At 38.5% G+C, this 20,597-nt stretch overlaps 1 protein-coding gene across 5 annotated transcripts in view; it reads right to left on the minus strand.

Moving 5' to 3' along the window:
* The window catches only part of Dtna (dystrobrevin alpha), a 252,517-nt gene that overhangs the window by 39,714 nt on the left and 192,206 nt on the right, over positions 1–20,597 (minus strand). For 3 of the 5 annotated variants that reach the window (XM_027400555.2, XM_035440251.1, XM_035440252.1), the window contains 3 exons: positions 19,408–19,491; positions 1,170–1,257; positions 585–682 (listed from right to left, as the gene is read on the minus strand). In XM_027400555.2, coding sequence (XP_027256356.1) covers positions 585–682; positions 1,170–1,257; positions 19,408–19,491 — 270 coding nt within the window. Of the gene's footprint in view, positions 1–584; positions 683–1,169; positions 1,258–10,226; positions 10,320–10,848; positions 10,927–16,975; positions 18,030–19,407; positions 19,492–20,597 lie in introns of those variants that run through there. The other 2 variants (XM_035440254.1, XM_035440253.1) reach the window with 2 other exon arrangements.

A 20,597-nucleotide genomic window follows, 5' to 3' on the forward strand; every position in this document is an offset into this window, starting at 1 on the left:
GGAAATGAGAGCTGTCCAGAATTGTCCAACATTAATCATGTTGATAGTTCTGAAATATACACCCACAGACACACATACATGCACACAAACACTCCCCCACATACATATACTCATACACACACACACACACACACACACACACACGTACACATACACACACATGCACTCAAATACCCTATCACAGAAGGCACACACACACACACACACACACACACACACACACACACACACACCACAGGCACACCATCCACACACACACACACATGCACGTACACATACACACACATGCACTCCAATACCCTATCACAGAAGGCACACACACACACACACACACACACACACACACACACACACACACCACAGGCACACCATCCACACACACACATGCACGTACACATACACTCACATGCACTCAAACATACACACCCACAAAAGGCACACTATATGTACACACTCACACACACACAGAGACACCACTTTTATTATGAAGCTCCATTTCCCATCTTCACAGACTTGCAGTATCCTCCCTTAAATAAGCATGTAAGGAAATTCCAAAAACTTAAAGTACCATCCCCAAGCCCTACCTGTTCTTGTTTTCTAGCTCTGCAATCAGCTGCCTTTGTTGCTTATTTGCATCGATGGTGAAGGAGATGTCAGGAGCACTCCTCTGCTGAGTTGGCTGCTGCAAAACATGGAGTTGACACTATTAGGAAAGTGAGTTCACATGTGAGATGCGAGTCACTGGATATGAAGACAAGGAAGAAGAAATTATTCCGTGGGGTGGGATGCGGGGCAAGAACAGAAAATTAAATTGCTATTCATTCTAAGAACAAACTGTTCTACAGATCTCCAATATACCTACCTACACAACGGGAAACAAAACCCTGCTTCAGGTTCTCAGATATGACAATGAGATTGGGTAAAGGGGAGGCATGTGGGACATTTGAGTATATCACACTACTGTAGAGGCTTTCTTCCTTAGTCTATCATATTTTTAAAATTGACAATGCATTGCCAAGACATCATAATTATAGCAACAAAGACAAGAACAACAAAAAAGTACCAATTCCCTCACTAATTAGCACTGGGCATAATGATAGCAGTGGACTAGGGCATTTGCAATTCAAAGATGCTGGGGGCCAACAGGGGTTTCCTTTCATTCTACTTACAGATGAGGAGGACTCTGCTGCCAGGCGTGCAGCATACCTGGCGATCAGCCTGTGTTCTTCATCAAGCCGGTTTGAACTCTCAAGCATACTACAGAGAACAAAGCAAAAAGGAGACTGTTAGGCCACTGAGAGAGACTGATGTCTTTCTATCGCAGCTAGGGGCTTCAGCCATTTCAATGCCAAATATTTTCAAGCTCTCAAATATCTCTTAGAGTAATGATCTTCAATTTGGGTTCATGCGATGTGATCCAATGTGTGTTTGGGAAGGTCAATAACAAGTCCTTTGCCCAGTCAGGTCAGTTATCTTATTAAGAAGGCTCCAATGAGAAGTGACAGGAGTTTTCTGGTGATTCAGATCCAAGAATACTTTCTCTCTAATTTAATTTTATTGCTCTTAATATTTTTATTTCATTTACAAATAACTTATGTCAAAAGTGACAAAATTGGAAATACGAAAGCATGCAGGAAGGATAAAGACCTAGCTGTATTGTTGTTGATCCAATGGCTCCTGCCTGCTGGCACTCATATCCTTATGTAATCGCCCCCCTTTTCTGTGGTCTGCTACTTGCTGACTTCCATTTGATGAACAGGATATGGCAGACAAATGGAATGTCACTTCTAACATACAGTTTTAAAAGACTGTGACTTCCATCTTGGGTGACCTATTTCTTAAAATCTCTTGTGATACTTGTCCTGAGGGGTTCTGGATTTCATGTAGTAATCTGCCAGTGTGATGAGGACCCAAACCAACTAGGAACCATGTGAATGGATTCCTACCAGTTGAGGCTGTTGTTGGTCCCAGAGCAAGAGAGGAGAGATGGGCTATCTCCCCACAAACATCCTTGAGTCAAGAGTATCTTGCTAAGCTAAGCCCAGATTCCTTCATGAAACTATGAGATGATGCTTGTTGCATTAATTTGTTAACCTCTAGGGTAATATGCTACATTGCAAGAGATGGCTTACATGGTTGTTAACTATAATGCTACTTCTGAGACAACCCATGCTTTCTATTTGTTTCCAAAGACATAAGATTAAGTGGTGCCTCCCAGTGGCATTAATAGAAAGTATTTAGTGGCTCCTATCATGTCATACATAGAAGCCACTCACACTAGACTAAGACTATCTGAGTCCCTGAAACCAAGTACAAGCACAAGTAGTAAAAGCCTCTCATATTTCAGAAAACTTCATCTTCTGAAACCCTTCACTTGAGACTACATTTGGGTGATGCTGAGGAAAGTTGAATGAGACATCCCACTAACACTAATCTCATTAATGGGTAGCTCTTGGCTTGTTTTTCTCCATTAGTATGATGTGGATGAGGTCAGAATCAAGTTTATAAAATGCTTCTCATTCCCAATCATATTTATATCATTATCCACTGGCCCTTACACTTTGTTGTTAAAATAAAAATAATAATAAGGGGCAGAGAGATTTGGTACCCTCTTTTGGCCTCTGGAAACAGGCGCACAACAGTGAACAAACATACATGGATACAAAACACTCATATACATACATAAATAAAAATTAAATGATAATGATATTTGTGATTGCTCATGAAAACACACCCTCTTATGCCAGTATTGTTAAGAGTTTTCCATTGTGAAGACTCACATCCATAAAGGAATATACAGTTGTCCTATATGTACGCTTGCGTATAAAAGTAGCATGCAACATGGTCTATTAAATGTTGTTTTCAGCTGAGAAGATGAGTGGATCTCTTAATTTTTACCAAGCTTGGCCCTGTTTAGCTGAATTTGTCATTGCAAAAGTTTTGCTCAGGCATCTGGACTATCTTCTATGCCACTTAATGTATGTTCTTATCTATATCCCTTACACCTGTCAAACCTACCAGTTTTATTCTTGAACTGTTCCATTCTAGACTTAGACATTTTCTGTGGACTATAGTAAGTAAACATTCCTGAGTCCCCCTACTTTACCAACCCGTCTCCATCCACAGAGAGGAGGGATGTTCTTTCTGACTGTCCATCTGAGGTAATAAATGCAATAAGTATCCAGTCAGCACACTGTCTGGAACACATCATGTGATCAAAAAATGTTAGCTTTACCTCTAGTTAACTTTATGAATCACATTAACAATTCTTGTCTCTTAAGCAATCTCAGCCACTATGTGAACCATCCAGAGCTGGGAGTCTCAGACTTTCAAGTCTAAACATGCCACTCAGAGATGTGAAGCTGGTGGGACTGGCTGAGGTTTGGGGGTGTAATCTGAGGGTCTGCATGATACTTCAGAAGATAGTACTTCTGGTTTCAGAAGATCGCTGAGCAGAACAATCTAGAAGATCTGACAATTTAAACCAAACATCTGCATACAAGAAATAAGGACTGTATCTAAACCATATAAATTATTCCATTTTGTGAGGGTTTGACTGATACCTAGATATCAGTCAATTTGATATTTTACAGACATTTTCCTGAGACAAGAAAATTCTAGAGTGCAGAATTCATATGATGTATAATATCAATCCCAAAGTTGACAGGACATAAGTTTTAACAGAATAAGCCAGAATTATTTATGGAAGCTGATGCTTGAATGTAGATGTGTATCTTGATAAAGTAGTGTCTGCGGTATGTAGAGCTTAAGATGGCCACTGTTTTAATTACAACTTCAAGAGAAAGGAAAAGTTACACCATCTTTGCTTAAAGAGATGCCTGACCTGCTAAGAGACCATTTAGTTTGATTTTAACATGCCTATCATTTCCAGCTGGTGTGTTGGAGATAACTGCCTAATTCATAGTGTGTGCAGGCTAAAGTACCCAGTGTTGTGAGCTTAAAACTGAGACCATCCATTTCAGTGCTTGAAAGTGACTTTGTCATGAACACGTGTGAGTGCTTTGATAAATATATAATAAAAAACCTTGATAAAGAACTTCATGGTAAAAGTAGTTTTTATTATGAATGACCTGCAAGCAAATAAAGTATGAAGGTTATATTAAAAATCCTCCTGGCAATGCAGGCCGTAAAGATATGAGATTCTGTCTCATAAGTGATAACTCATATCCCAGGCCTTTCTTCATCCAACATGGAGTAAATGAGCACTGGTGTGATACATCACTCGGTTTTGCATCCAAATGATTTATGAGTCTACATGAGCTTTTTAGGATGTTCAAATTACACCCTGGTGAATGGGACACTCCTCTGATAAATTCCATTATTTCAAGACCTCAGTTATATGCAATTGAAAATAAATGACCAATAACCTGTAGATCATTTAAATAAAACCCACCCAGCTTTTTCTCGACTATTCATTTGAAGACTACAAAATGATGATGCACCAAAAGGGGAAACGTTGCTCTGCTGGCTGCATTTTGAAAGCTCTTTGATTTCTATATTAAGGGCAGGGACATTGTCCTTTACAAGGGATTTCAGATGGCATTTCTGGGTGACACCTAGTCAGGGCTTACTAAATTGAGCTTTTGCAAAGATTTCTGAGAACTCAGGTCTGTTCCATTTCCTTGATGCTTTTGGAGGTGGGTGGGCCTGATTTGATATCCAGGGTGGGGCAGTCAGTGAAAAATGACATAATTCGTAGAAGAAACACTTCCACATTCTCTCTGAATAGGCTTTGTTTGAATAAAGGCACTACAGATAGATTTTAAGGTTATCAAGTCTGATGTTTTACTCCTCTATTAAAATGAAAGCAGCTGACGGGAGACTCACCCCAGAAGTACTATAACTCTGGGAGGCCCATCCAAGAAGTTGTTATAACTTCTAAGAAGAAGATTTAAAATGTGGTGTGTGTGTGTGTGTGTGTGTGTGTGTGTGTGTGTGTGTGTGTGTGTGTGAGAGAGAGAGAGAGAGAGAGAGAGAGAGAGAGAGAGAGAGGTGCTCACATGCATGCCACAGATCTTAAGACAGTCTGTGATTGTGGAAGTCAGTTTGCTCCTTCCACCATGTGATCTCCTGAGATTAAACCCAGGTCATCAAGTTTGGTGGCAAGCACTTTTACCTGCTGAACAGCCTGGAATTTTTTTTAAATGAGATTATATCCTATATTTTATGGGTAGATGAGAACAACATGTTATGGATAGATAGTACTGTCTAAGGAATTGGAAGATAGTGAGCATAAGTAAGTTAAGGTGGAAAAGAATGAAGTGATTCTAGGGCCTGGCAGTGTTTTCATGTGACTAAGAAATGGGGAAAGAAAGAGCTAAGTTTTGAAGTTTATTACCTTGATCTAGCAGTTTGCAAGGAAAAGGCAGGAACTCATGGAATAATATTATTAGATTACAACAATGGAAACTTGTACAGTGGCTTCTCCTAAGTCTGTTTTCAAATACCCTATTGAGACCTTAACTTTACAACCTGATAAGTTATAACAAATGTTATACAGTCAATCAACTTTTAGCCTACACATTAAAAATACAGACACATAGGCTAAGTGGAGTCTGGGTTGGAGTATGTTATGGAGTGAATTGAATCTTCTTTCAGATTTATTTGTTATAGCCTCAATACCCCACTAACTTTAGACTATGACTATCTTTACCAAGGCCTTTAAAACAGTATTTAAAGTTACATGAAATCATAAGACATAGGTGCTAATTCAATATGACTGGTGCCCATCAAGAAGAGGTTCCTAAAATATAAAATACTATGGTGATTTTTATTGTATTTATTTTATTGTTTATTTTTCTTGAGACAAGGTCTCATGTAGCCCAGGCTGGCCTCAAACTCACTGATTGACTAGGTATCGTCATGAACCTCTGATCCATCTGCTTCCACTTCCAGGAGTGTTAGATTACAAGCCTGTGCCCCTATGTCTAGTTTATATAGTGCTGGAGATCAAACCTGGGGATGCGTGCAAGCCAGGTAAGTACTCAATCAACTAAGCTACATCCCTAGTTCTAAGGGACAATTTAAAATCAGTTGTATTCCAAATGCATTTATCAATAAATCTACGTGTAATATAATATATAGTTTCTTGTACTCAAGAACAAGAACAGATCAGTTTTAACTTTGTTGTAGATCAGGAGTCGAATCCAGAGACAGCAACTGATTGTGACAGCAAATTCCAGTTGGCCTTTAGCTATTCCCCTTTCTTCCCTAGCAGAGTTTTAAGCAGCATACTAGACCATCTGAAAAATATATATATAGAATGCGATTGTGGTTAGAAGCAGAAGTTCTGGATTTGTTTTCAGTCTTTTGTTCTGCCTGTCACAGATACTTTCCACAACTACTGGGGTGTCCAGGTAGGTGGTAAGCTTTACAGAGGGCAGACAGCACAAGGTCTCAGTGTGTTTCCATGTGAGACAGTGTCCTCCCTCCATGGAAAATGCCCTTACAAACCACAAAACATCTAGGAAGGCATGGTGTGAGCTAGTGGCCCAAAGAAAAATCTATCTACAATCATGCATTTTCATTGAGTTGCCATTTACTTGTTTGGTTTGTTTCTTTAACTTGGAAGCATAATATTTACAATGAGCCAGTTTTCCACTGTTTACATATTTACCACAGTGCATCTCACATCTCAGTAAGGGTAGAAAGAGAATGGTTTCTGAGTCAGAAAACCTGTGTGGTGCAAGCCCTCACCACCATTCAATCTCGGATCATTCCTTACATCTTGCATTAAGCCCACATTTTCTTTCTTTCTTTGTATTTATTCTTTGTGTCTTTGACATCATGCATCTCATTCATTTCCATGTCCCTTCATACCCACCCTCTTCCCTTGCAACCCCCACCCCCTATAAAATAAAATAAAATTTAAGAGAAAAAGGAAAAAAAAGACAGAAGGAAAACATCAATCTTGTCATGGAAGCTGTAGTGTGACACAGTGATATATATATATATATATATAATATATATATATATATATATACATATATATCAGCAAAATGGAAACAATACTTCTAAAGAAGCAAGCTAAAGAGTTTAGTATGGCAAACAGAGCTGTAATTTTTGTAACTTTTTACAAATTTAAGACTTATTGCTATTCTGGTTGATTTGTCCATAAACAGACCATAGAGAAAATTCTTGCCTATTTAAATCTTAAAATTAAAATGAAATAAAATAAAAATAAAACCATGGTACTAATTCATAAAGGATAGTAGCTACTATGCTTATTGATAATACACTTAAAATATTTGCTGAAAGGAAATAAAAATAGCGTAATAGAAAGTAGATTTGGTAAGTGGACACATGGAGGCTGTCAGCTAGATGGAGATGCTATCCATGGAAGCTGTCTGGAGGACATACGTTGACAAGGGTTTTGTAATAAGTGATGTAGCATAGTGGTTATGGATGGGGTGGACAATGTTTAAAATCTCTGTTCCCTGTTTAGCTAGCAGCTATATGATGGGGGAGGTGGGTAAACTCCCTAAAATGATATTTAATAATGAGGATGAGTTTATTTACTCTATGGGCTTTCTCTCAGGATTAGAAGAACTCATGTACCTAAAGCTTTTTAACAGGGATGTTAACATGAGGCAAGTGATAGTTACCTGTTATTATGCACCATTATCGCTTACCATAACCAATGGTAAAGGGTTTTGGCTACACTGGAGAGATCATTGTCTCGCCTTTATTATCATGACAGGTGTTAGCAGCTCATGATTCTAACTTCTGACTAAACACAAAGGAAAGTAAGGAAAATATGAGAAATCTGAAGATGTTGGAACTTCATAAGGACACAAACTATAAGTAACATGTTTTCCCACAGAGTCAGCCTTGCCCATCAGGCTTAAGGCCTGCTTTGTATCACTGTGAAAGCCTCTCCTGGCTTTTACCAAGCAGATGTAAGGTGTCTTTGCTGGACAGTTTTATGGTCTAAAATGAAAATGGAGTCAATACGATTAATCACTTGAGTAGGGAAAATGATGGGAAGTGACAAACTCTGAGCTTTTCTCTTTGGGGACTTCTTTGTTGCAACCTTCATCAAGAAAAGGTCAAGGAATGAGGTGGAAATGGTTGGGACATGTGTAGAATTATTCAGGCAGGGACAGGGTGAAATAAACTGTTGCTGTCTTCTCATTGGCTCCATACTGACTGCATTAGAGATGACTAATACGATTTTTTAAAAAGTAATTCAGTATTAAGCTTCAGTTTTTCAGTCACTGTTTAACATTGGGATACAACATTTGTTGTAAATAAGGTTAAAGTAACACATAGCTTCGAGAGGATGTTAAGAGAAAGCAGACACTGATGAATTTAGAAGCTCAGGAAATTTGAGCAAGGTGGAAAGTGACGTTTTGTCTCTTCAGGGAGTAGAACACAGGATGAGATTAAACCAGTGTGGCAGCTGTGTATATATTAAAAATACAAATTAACATGCTCATTATCTATACTTATTGAGACAAATAATGTTCACTAGTCCATCAGTTATAAGACTCTCTCATGTCCCAATCTTGCAAAAAACACTCTAAGGACTCAGAAACAGCAATAGGAATGAAGTTTGCAAACAATCACGGGAGGAGAATGTTCTAGAAACAGAGTCCCACAACAGAGTGGTGAGAGCTATAGCATAGATGTGTGTCTGTTGTGTGATTGAGAGATGCTATGGGGATTACTTTTAAAAATTACTTAAAATTTTGACCATATCATACAATGTGTTGTGGTCACATTCACTCTTCAATGTCTATTCTTACTCTCCCCCACTCCTAATGACTCCCTCCTTTCCATCTTGTTCCTCTCATAAGATGGCTAATTTTGACTATCAAACTGACTGCATTAGGAAATGCCCAGGGGAGTGGAGATGGACAGATATACCTGTTAAAGTATTTCCAGAAACAACTAAATTCTAGACACTTTGAAACAATGAAAAGATGAACTAATCCTTTGATGGATTCATCAGATGTCATTGTTGGGAAGTGATGAAAGGCAGGAGTTGGTGCCCCGTTGAAGGGGATAAGCCAGTAAGAGAAGGTCTACAGGAGCTTTACCTTACCCCAACTCCTTCCTGTAGTCCCTTTTATCTACATACTATAAGCCATGAAGCAACTCTTGACTACATGTTCCCGCAACCATGCTATTTTGTCTCACAATGGGTCCAGAGACACGGTGCCAAGTGAGCATGGACTACATTCTCTGAAACCGTGAGCTAAAATAAATTACTGTTTTGGATAAGTATTTGGTAACAGTGGTAAGGTGAGCCACTAAAACACTTTCCTTGCAGTAAAGAAAAGGCAAAGGACCCGCTGTACTGGATGTGTAAGCCACATTAGTGGGAACTAAAACCAAAGCTTCTCTTAATAATTATAATATCACAAACCCCACAGGTCCTCAATTCAGAGACAATTGGAGTTTTTAGGATGTTTGTAAAGAATTTGTTGGCTAAATATGTTTGTGTAACAGTAGTCCAAACCAAATTGGAACATACATACAGTCTGCTTTTACTTCAATTCAAATTTCAAATGAATATTTGTTATTAAAGTGAATAACTTTAATCAATCTCCCATGTCACAATTAAAAGAGTGAAAAGCTTTGCAAATGATTTTCTCTTAATACTAGAACCGTGCAAATACTTGATCTATCTAAAATAAACTTTACATTTTCTATGATTTGAAAGCAGGTTTCATTAGGATGGCTACTCTGATATATTTGTCAGTGAGAAAACTGTCAAAAGACAATTTCTCCCATGCTATCATTGTTAAATGATTTCTGTTTTATGATCACATAACTTTTCTGAAGATTTGCTTTTATCAGAAATGAATAAAACACTATTTATCAGATCAGCTTCACATCCTTGAAGTAATCCTCCATGTTGTACTAATATGACACTTGAAACAGAACCTTCTGTGGACCTCTGACTCCTGCAAGATGGTGCTACTAGATGGTATTACTAAATGATAATAGTTATTATCAACGCCATTCACACCAGTTTTCACTTTAGCCAAGACAAAGCAAAGATGAGAACTCTGTGATACAGTGGTGGGACATATCTAGAACACCACCACAAAAGACTTGGTTAATTGAACCAGGTGAAAAGTTCCTGATTCACCCTTGACTTGCAGCTCCCTAAATAGTTAAGACTTCTTGTCAGTAACCCAGGCTGTTCCCATCTGTAAGGACAGGCTAGCAGTCAAGCCTATCCATGATGCACTAACCATGATGGGTTGTTCCGGAGCATGTTGACATACAACCCAATGAGAACATGTTCATCAGCTAGCCTGTCTGCCACGTTCAGGCTGTACTGTATCCTAAAACAGGGCAGGGGGAAAGAGGAATTAAGAGAGGTGGACAGAAATAAGCAGACACAGTAGGTGTGAGTTTGTGGTAGGAAAGGCACTCAGAAAACAAAGCCAGTAAAGGGAGACTATATGTGACGTTCTATGAAAAGCCCAAGCAAAACCCAGGCAAGGAATCCATAACTTCATTCCACTAACTTTCAAAACATCGAGTAACTTTTTAGAAAACAGATTTGCATTCTTTGAAGACCAAGGAACTTTTCTGCATGGAAAACACGTTGAAACACGTCACAACAAAGATTAAATATCGTCTGGGAAATTGGGTTAGTCATGTAAAATTAAGATAAAAGAAAAGGGTAAGTGGAGTCAGAAATAACACTAGTGTGTCTACTTGGAGTGATGACTCGGTGCTGTTAGTGAGTTATAAGACAGCTGCTAGTCTAGGTCAAAGGCCTTTCACACGCAAACCATTTACAACAAAAGAAATGCCATCTTTAGTTGTGTTAATTCAGGATCCCAGCACACTCTGGCTTGAACTTACCCTTTGCCCTTCAGAAAGGCTGGAGCAGCCCTAGCCAGCATTTTGTTCTGTTCTACTTCACTGTCCTTGGGAGGAGAGCTAGTTAATAAGATGGGAAAGCCAAGAAGAGGGTAAACACAGCGACACATTGAGACTAGAAACCGGCATCAGAAACTTCCTAGTCTAGATCCACATTCTGTGTGGACACGTGGCTTAGGATTTTGAAATGCTCAAGATGTCTCCAGATTTCCATAGAGTTTAATTAAAAGAAGAAACCTATTTGAGAGCCACAATAGCTACCTCAGGCTTGGCCTCTGCTATTTAACAAGGAACACTTGTATTGCATATGGCTAGACATCATGAGAATCCATCTAACATTTATTCCGGGGTATGAGGGAAACAGCCCAGTACATCATAAAATCCTGCCAGTGTTTAGATGCCTCTTAAGAGATTTGCTTCCAGGCTGCAGAGATAGCTCAGCTGTTAAAAGTATGTCCAGCTCCTTCGTAGGACTCAGGTTTGGTTCCCAATACTCACACCAGGTGGCTCACAGCCACCTGTGACTCTAGCTCTGGGGGATCTGACTCCTCTGGCTTCTGTGGGCACCAGCACATATGTGGAGATGTTCACACATGGGACACACCCATCCATATAATTAAAAATAAAATAAATCTTAGAAAAATGCTTGCTTTTCGGTTTCCCTAAATTCTTCAGTCATTTTTCCAATGCAGATGTGAGCATTACAGAAAGATGGCTACCATAACAGATGTGTTTCAGTGTTCTCAATGACCTGGCCTTGGCCATGAAGCTATAAAGAAAAGTTTCAGATAAAAAGAAATACAGTTTGGAGCAATTTTAGTAATGCTGATGGTCATTAATGAATATCTAATGGACAGATTAATTTTTGACATCTTACATTTATTTTTTTGTTTAGTAATTTAAATGGCAGTTTTAAGGTTTCAGTGTGGTTTTTATTAAAGGCCAACCATTGTATTGTAGCCTATATGTCAGTGCACTTAAAACTAAGTCCCCACATTTGTGGAAAATACGAAATTAAACATCTGTGTTTACAAGATTCATTTTTATTTTGTGGGTATGGTATTTTGCCTGCATGTATGTCTATGCACCACATTCATGCATTGGCCTCAAGGCCAGAAGAGGGTGTGAGATCTCCAGGGGCTGGACTTACAGGTGGTTGTGAGCCACCATATGGATGCTTGGAACCAAACTTCAGTCCTGTAAGAACAGCAAATGCTCTTAACTACTGATCCATCTCTCTATTCACCTGATTATTCAGATAAAACATTTAACAGCTGGAATCTAAACTATGAGAGACCACAAATTTCCAGGAAGTTCTAAGCCACATATATATCATGTTTGTATACCACATATACATTATAGGCATATATCACATACCAGGTATTACAAAATAATTTAAACCATGTAAAATGTACAGATTTTAAGGTTGTATCACAATGTACCACACTCTTTCAGACTAAAATCCTAAAACCATAGAAATTTGTTTGTGGTCATGTGAGAGGACCAACAGGCAGCATTGAAACTCATGGAACATGGCTGGGCAGTTGGCAAAGCCATGCCTGAATGAGACTTGGAGAGGCAAAGCCCTGAGGACCTCATGCTGTTATTGAGCATAGCTCTGATTGTTGTCTTTGAGCTCACTGCATCCCTCATAATCTGTGGGTTGTATGAAAACTCTCAGGGGTTTCCAGCCCCTCACTGGGCAGTGTCACTGGTACTTAAGTAATAGTGATTTTTCTTCCAAGCATTGCTGCTGGAGATTAATGATTCAACCACCATCCTTAGAAAGAATTTTGACATGTAGTTGATTGTAAAATTAGGTGAAGATGTTTTTGTTAATGGCTTTGAGGTAGAAAATCTTGGGGAACAATTTAAGGTTTAGAAAGGCATACTTTTTAGTAGTTGAGTCAGGAACTCATTGAAGTCAGGGAACAAAACAATGGCAGCCTAGCTATTGCTGGCTGACATACCTTTCTTGCTAGGGTGGGTTGGTGATCAAAGGTGATGATTAACTCCTTATGCCAATTTCTGTCTTCAGCTTCATGATATAAAAAAATATGGTTTGAGGGTTTGAAGTAGAAATACAAATAGAGCTGACTGATAATTTTTCATATACAAAAGTTTAGATTTGTGATTCTTTTAAGATGTTTTATAAGATTACCATTTCAGATAAATAATAAAATAATTTATCCTTTCTTTGTAACTACAAAAAGTAGCCTGCCAGTAAAAGGACTGGCTGAGAAAATTTGTTTATGCTGCTTTTGTTAATGATGTAAAGATGTGTTACATTGTTTTACTGCATTAGTTTAATTATGTAAAGATGTGTTGCATTTGTTTTCACCTTGCCTGCCTAAGGCACCTGATTGGTCTAATGAAAAGCTGAATGACCAATAGCTAGGCAGTGGAGGGATAGGCAGGGCTGGCAGGCAGGGAGAATAAGTAGTAGAGAAGAAAAGAGAATGAGGGAGAAAGAGTGGGAGACACCCTGGGACAGTCAGCCAGACATGGAGCAAGCTGGGAATAGGACATACAGAATGAAAGAAAGGTAAAAAGCCCTGAAGTAAAACATAGATGAAGAGAAACAGGTTAAGTTATAAGAGCTGGCAAGAAATGAGTCTAAGCTAAGGCTGAGCATTCGTAACTAGTAAGTCTCTGTGTCATAACTGGGGAGCTGCATGGTGGCCCAAAAGAAAGCCTGTCACAAATTAGCATAGCCACATTTCACATACTTATTTTGCATACTTGTAATATTTAAAGTCTACTCTTCCAGCAACTTTGAAATATTGAATACATTATTATTAATGATTGCCACAGTACCCACAACAGATCACTATGACTTTAAAACTGATACATGAGATACTGTTCTAGAGGACCTGATTTCCCTATGGTCTTAATGATGTTTCCCAGGATATTGATTTTTATCCCCTAGGCTCTAAGGAGCATCCCACCATGGTCAATAACTACCTTAACCCATGTAGTTGGTGTTTACTGTAATGTTCCATAATTCCACACACAGCTTTCTAAACTTTGTCCCTGAAGGAAGTCAACACACATTGCTTATCCAAAAATCACAGTTTTCTTCCTTCTTCTCAGTGTTTCCTCAACCATTTTCTCTAGCTGAGGGCAGATGCATCTGTTACAGATTTCAGATGTCCACAAACCATTCACTACACTGTGAGAAATATCAGCCACTCCTCCTCCACACAAGAGTTCCTTGTCCTCTAATATCTTCTTGCTCTTTGGATATCAGAAATTATAGCAATAACTCCTTAAACCAAGTACTATTAGCCTTATTAAATTATTCAGGTATCTCTTCTGATGTTGAATGCAAGATTTAAAACAAATATTCAGTAGAGACAACTAATGGGTTTTGGGGGATCAAACACTTTCAAAATCTTTCATATATAGTTAAAATTCTACTGTTAGTTTTGAAGGTTGACAACTTATGTCATGATTTTTACTCTAATGAAAGAATTCGTGGGATGTCTTAAGGTGAAATTCTACATGAATGCTCACTAGATTTTTCTGAAACCTGGAATTTTTGTTTTAAACTAACTCTGCATAGGTTAGAATATCTTATTAGACTCTGACCAAGGAAATTTGTTTTTCTCTTATTGAATATAATATCAAAGGATTGTATTTAATCTTAGGGAATGTAAAATATTCCATATCACAGTGGTTAAAAGGGAAACAATATTTTACTCGTTGTAGATTTAAAAAGCACAAATCTAGTTTCTATGAATTCTTAAATAACTGACAGACTGTGAAGAATTCTTGGGAAGTCGGCTCCTTCTTCAAGAGATTTTCAACAGTAAAAAGTGGCTTTTCACTAATTTATTCAATAGTGATAAGTTCATTAAACTGACACACTCAATAATAAGAGTCCTCTCATTACTTTAGTGAAGGGAAAGTTTCTTGAAACATTCTATTTTACTTTCTTACATTTCTACAGCTCAGATTGAAATATAAAACTCTGATATATGCAAATCAAAATTATGCATAAAAATAGGTTAGTGTCCCAGCAGGAAGATTTAGTTATCCATGGGGATGGACAGAAAGCTCAGTAGTTAAGAGTTTTTACTGCTCATGCAGACCACCTGGAGTTAGTTCCCAATACCCACCTAGTAGCTCAGAATAGATTGTAACTACAATTTCCAGGCATCTTATTTTTGCCTCCATGGGCAGCAAGCATGTGATGCATATAAACTCACACAGGCATACACACATACACATGACTAAAATAAACAAATCTTTAAAAAAGAAAATTAACTATCCATCAATTCAGGCTGGCATAAATACTAAGCCATCTAAAGACGCATCATATAAGACTTGAAGAGTTCTGAGGTCAATTTTGCTTGGTTACATTTGTTATATTGTTCCCTAATATCACCCCAAGTTGTGTCAATTGTATGTTTGTCAAGAGAGTTCATAGAAAAGTCTTCTGTGTACAGAACATGTGCAAACAGAACTAAAGATTCCCAGTGAGAAAGGAAAGGTCAAGAAAGTGAGATGACCTTAGTACGTGCTGACATATTTATATGGATATTAGAACTTTGTTTGAAGACTGTAAGTTCTAACTTCTTAATTATGCGTTGACATGTTCATATGTAAATCAGAGCTTTGTTTGAAGACTATTAATTTTAGCTTATAAATGAATTGAAATAAAGATTGCCTATGGAGTATGGCCATTTTATTTATAGAATTTCATGCAACATACACAGGAATAGTGAAGATACTGAGAAAATCGTCAAGGCAGTGCCAGGCACTGATTGATAAATTTGCCTGTTTTTGTTGCCATAGGTTTATGAGTTCCATTCTTAGTCAACATCAGCCATGGGAAAACCTTTCAGAAGCAAAAGCTGAATCCAGTATAATTCTGTTAACTACTTTGGATGGCCAAATCACAAATGCCTATAACATAATTTGATTTTTTTAAGTCAGGTTAAAAGCTGGGCCATTAAATAATCTTTGGGTGAGCAGAAGTGTTTGATGTAAAAAACAGAAACAAAGAATTAGTCCTTTTTTGGATGGAAAACATAAGTCAGGAAAACAAATGACTAACAAGTCAGGCGAGGAAAATGTCACATAAGGCTGTCCCTCTGGGAAGAATCAGGATTTGGGAGCTAGTTGGGGTGTAACATAGTGGGTGCCTCCGTAGGTGCCCTTCTCACAGATACTACAGGGCTTTATGCAGTGGCAGTAATAAAAAATGGAAAATGGAAAAAGTATGTTAGATTGTATTCAGAAGCAATATAAGCAATTTTCTAATATTTAAAGAAGGGTAAGATCTGGCTAGGTGCTATATATAATAGTCAAGGTGGTTATTAAATATATACAATATTTTTGTGAATATTGCCCCTTTAAAAGTTATAACCATGAAAATTCTTATGAAATCCTTAAACCATGCTCTCAATATTAAAAATAAAAGAAACTAGCCATTCATACTTTTAAGTGGCATTGTGGTTAGGGAAGAGGATGGGCCATAATTAAAGCAGCTTATTTAACATGGGAAAGAGGTAGATGACTTTTGTTTACACACTAAACAAGGAATGGGGCATATCCTTAAGATTTTACAAGAAAGGTATGATGCCAAAAGAGAAAGTGGATCTTATGGGGCACTATGCCATGAATGAAATGAATTGGTCTATGAATTTGTTGTTTTACCCACTTCTGACTCAATTGCTAACTAGCGTTGAGTATAGATTTGTTCAAACAATACACAGATGTTATGCCTGAAGACTTCCCAGGACTGTGGGTGGGTGCCTTTAAGAATTCCATCTTCCTTTTAGCTAATGGAAAAGTGAGTTGAGTATCTAGTTGGAAAAGAGTATAAGAACCGGGGAGATGGCAGATGGTGGTGCGTTCAGAGCTCCAATCTGCACGAGGCAGGTCACTAGAATGGCAAAGGACTTCAAAGGCACATCTAGTGCCTTCTGAAGATCAAAGCAGCAGGCTTGTAAAGGACTGGAGGGGGTGATGCCAGGAAGGGCTCTGCCGTGAGGACCTTGCTTTAGTGATTTCAGCTTGCTCACAGTCTGCTTCATCATCCTCTGATCACCAAGATTCCTAAGTACCAACTGTCAGCACTGTCTCCATAAAATATCTGTGCAAGTTTTCCTAAAACTGTCTGGCTCTATTAAGGGGCCATTGGGACGTGATGGAAGTGGGGACTAGGTTCTAGATCATGTTTCATTAGTCTGCCTCTAGTTATAGAAGGAAAAGGACCTTTAATTATGCCTTTAATTGGCATGATGTAGTTGCATCCACCTTAGTGTGTATTGTGGTAAAGAAAGCAGAAGCCAGTCAATACCAGCATCATCAAGTGAGAGAGACAGCATCAGCAACAAGAAACCAGCTCCCAAATCACTTCTTCAGAGCCGTTCAGATTATTTTCCTTTTACATAAAAATGGCCCTGGCTCAGTGGACAGAAAAGTTTTAAAGCTTGTTAAATCCTTGGCTCTTTAGCTTCACTAAGGTCTGGCCAGAGGCCCTTGTTCTTGCCTCATTCATTTAGTGATTACCCATTCCTCAAGGATCCTTAATTCGAGAGTCTTAGAAATTATCTTCTAGGGTCTTGCAAATGATACAGAGCCCAGCTTGGTACTTTTTGTTTACATGCACCTCACACTAACACAAAGCCTTCCCTTGAAGACCCACCACCTCCACTGAAAGACTAAAGATTTTCAAACTGGGGTAGAAACTCAGCTTTCTAACAACCATTTAACAGCTGCTATCATTAAAGACTTGAAATGGGGGTACCAAGAATCCCCAAGGTTAAGCTGATTTGTATACAGCTTTCTGGGTAGATGCCGAGCAGTGGGGCTGCACTTAAGTCAAGTGACCTGAGTTGCAGACAATGAAACCTCCCACGGACAGAGTGAGGCCCACTCACAGAGGATGGGTGATCAGTATACACAGCTTTATTGAGCAACACCCTAAAAACAAAAACTGAAGTCCAATCTCTGCAGTGGCAAGAACCACAAGTTTTATACAAATTTGTGGTTCATAGGGAACAAGAAAAAGGGACTGAAAATAGAAATGGAAGCAATCAAATTTTAGATTAATAGAGGAGGCAGAAAAGCTCAAAGTATTCTAGGACTATTTTAGGGTACAGGAAGTCATGTTATCCATCTAGACGCATCCACCATAAGCGCCGTCCGAGCTGAAATGATATAAAATGACCTTCAGTAAGGATGGGGTCTGCCTTGGTGTGAGGTTGCAGAATGCAGAGCTTCCTAAAACACACAGCATCTTTCTAAGCATCACACTAGATAGATACACAGGTCTCCTACTGACCATACAATTTTTTTTCCTTTCGGAACGATGGCTTTATGTGCTGATGGTTATAAAAAAGGATGGTCACAAGAAGTTACTAAATGACAGAATCTCATTATTTTGCTGTGCACATTCTGTGGTATAAATGTCTCACAGTTAGTATTTAGGACAGATTTAATTTATATATTACAAACACCGTGGAAACATATTCTCTTTGTTCTGCTTATTATAAGGAAAGGGAACTTTTTCATCTCAGGTTCCAGCTGATGGGCATATATAGAGATGCATGGGAAAAATTAGAAGTGGGATTGGTAAGTCTTTCTCACTTAAACCTTCTCTAGAATGTGCCAGAACATTGTGGAGTGAAGTTGGCACCTACTCATCCCCTCAGGGAGAAGGGGAGGGGTTGTTCTGCAAGGCACATGGGGACTTGTGCTTAATCTCTTGGTCATTTTCCTTACCTTTTTTCTTGCTTTCCTGTGAGAGTATCCATGTAATTACTACATAACTCCCTAGCGTAGATCTGTGATATTTCACCAAATGAACCAGAGCACTTCTTGAGCCTGTGTGTCCTAACACTAACGCTCAGAGGAATGTATAGGTCTCCTGGTCCTTGAACACATGGAGTGGATTTTGTGCCAAACAATGAGCCACATAACCACATCTTTGGAAAGTTCTTGATATTATCCATGTGGGTATTTGTATGGAAACGGTATTTTAGGTTTGGTCCTCAGCCCTGGCCTCAGAGACTCCAGAGGTTATCCAGAGAGTGTTCATTTACACCTGGAGCCTTAAATCATGAGTCATTTTAGACACTTTATAATAATACACCCACATATATGTATATGTACATATATGTGGGTGTATTATTATATGTATACACCATATATATGGGTGTATTATTATATATATTATACATATTATATTTATTACATATATTTTATATATATGTAATATATATATATATATATATATATATATATATATATATATGTAATAAAATTGAAGAATACCCCACATTCTTACTGTGGGGAAGGCTATTATGCAGGATCTCAGAAGTTTCATAAACCCTCAAGAGCCAACCCAGCCCTCTATGTATGTTCATGTGAGGGAAATTGAGAAAAAATGATATGGGTATTTCCAAACTCTTTTCCAATAATGATAATAATGTTCTGCATTTGTTGCACAGTAGAGTATTTTTCTCACCACAGTATCAAGCTTATTCAGAAAGGGATGGGTATTTAGTGACAGGATTGGGAACTTACCTCCTAGTGATGAAAGGACTTCCTGAGGAGGGAACTGAGTGGGAGAAGAGTGTGTCATTCATGCTGGTTACAGGTCTTGGAGGCCTGAAACAAAACACGATGCGTATGAAAAAGTTAAGGCAAAGTAACAAGTTCAAAGTTCCTACCATCCATGGAGGGAAAGGATGAGAATCAGAGTTGTCTGTAGTCCCAGATCCATAGGAAAGCTTATATATGCCAACCGAGTTATTTTAATGGTATAAAGTTGCAATTCCTTGAGCACACAGAGACATAAACACTAGGGAGGATCATGGGTAACAGGGGAATATTTTTCCATGAGCTATGAGCCTCGGTGCCTTCTTGAGTCATGTTTCTGAGCAGTTCTAGGATTCTGAAGGTTCTGTGTGCTCCTCATGATATGGTCCTCTATAATATGCTGCCCTGAAAGGACACACGCCAAAGCAAAATCACATCTGGTTTCATTTGTCCTCTATCTGAATGCAGATGCAATGAAGCAGAATCAAGACTCCTGTTTGTGGTACTTGGCAGACCCAGGTGAAAGGTTATGTGGTGTCAATCATGCTATAAGCTTCATTGGACTCTTAACAGTCCTGAGGGAAAACAGTGACCAGTGTTCCTCAGAACTGCCCATGGGCCTGTACACCACATGCATTGGGTCTGCCTTCCTCTGTTTTATCTCCATTTCATCTCATCATTGTCTTTATCGTATAAAAACACAGAATCCAAGTCCCTTATCTCATCTCCTAAACATTTTTGTCTTATTTTAGGTTAAATGTAAGATACTGAACACTAATTTAGAGCTCAGAAGATGAAGGATGTACTAAGGCATCATTCATAGTAAGAGGAAACTTATTCATTTTCCTATTGAGATGGGGTCTCATGTAGCCCAGGCTAGCCTCACACTCATTATGCTGCTGAAGTGATCTTGAACTTCTGATTCTCCTGCCTTGACCTCCTGAATGCTGGGATCAAGTGCATGTGCCCCGTTGCTGGGTTTATGTGGTGCTGGGAATCCAACTCAGGGTTTTGTGTATGCTAGGCAAGCACTCTACCCACTGAGTTATATTTCAAGCACCAAGAAGAAATGCTAGTTTTACTCTAATTCTACATTTGCAGTTGACAGTACAGAATATTTTGGAGATGAGACATTAGTTTCAGAGAGCTGATTAACAGCTAATGTAAATGGTTTA

The sequence above is a fragment of the Cricetulus griseus genome, chromosome 2 (genome assembly GCF_003668045.3).
Source record: "Cricetulus griseus strain 17A/GY chromosome 2, alternate assembly CriGri-PICRH-1.0, whole genome shotgun sequence".
Taxonomy (NCBI): domain Eukaryota; kingdom Metazoa; phylum Chordata; class Mammalia; order Rodentia; family Cricetidae; genus Cricetulus; species Cricetulus griseus.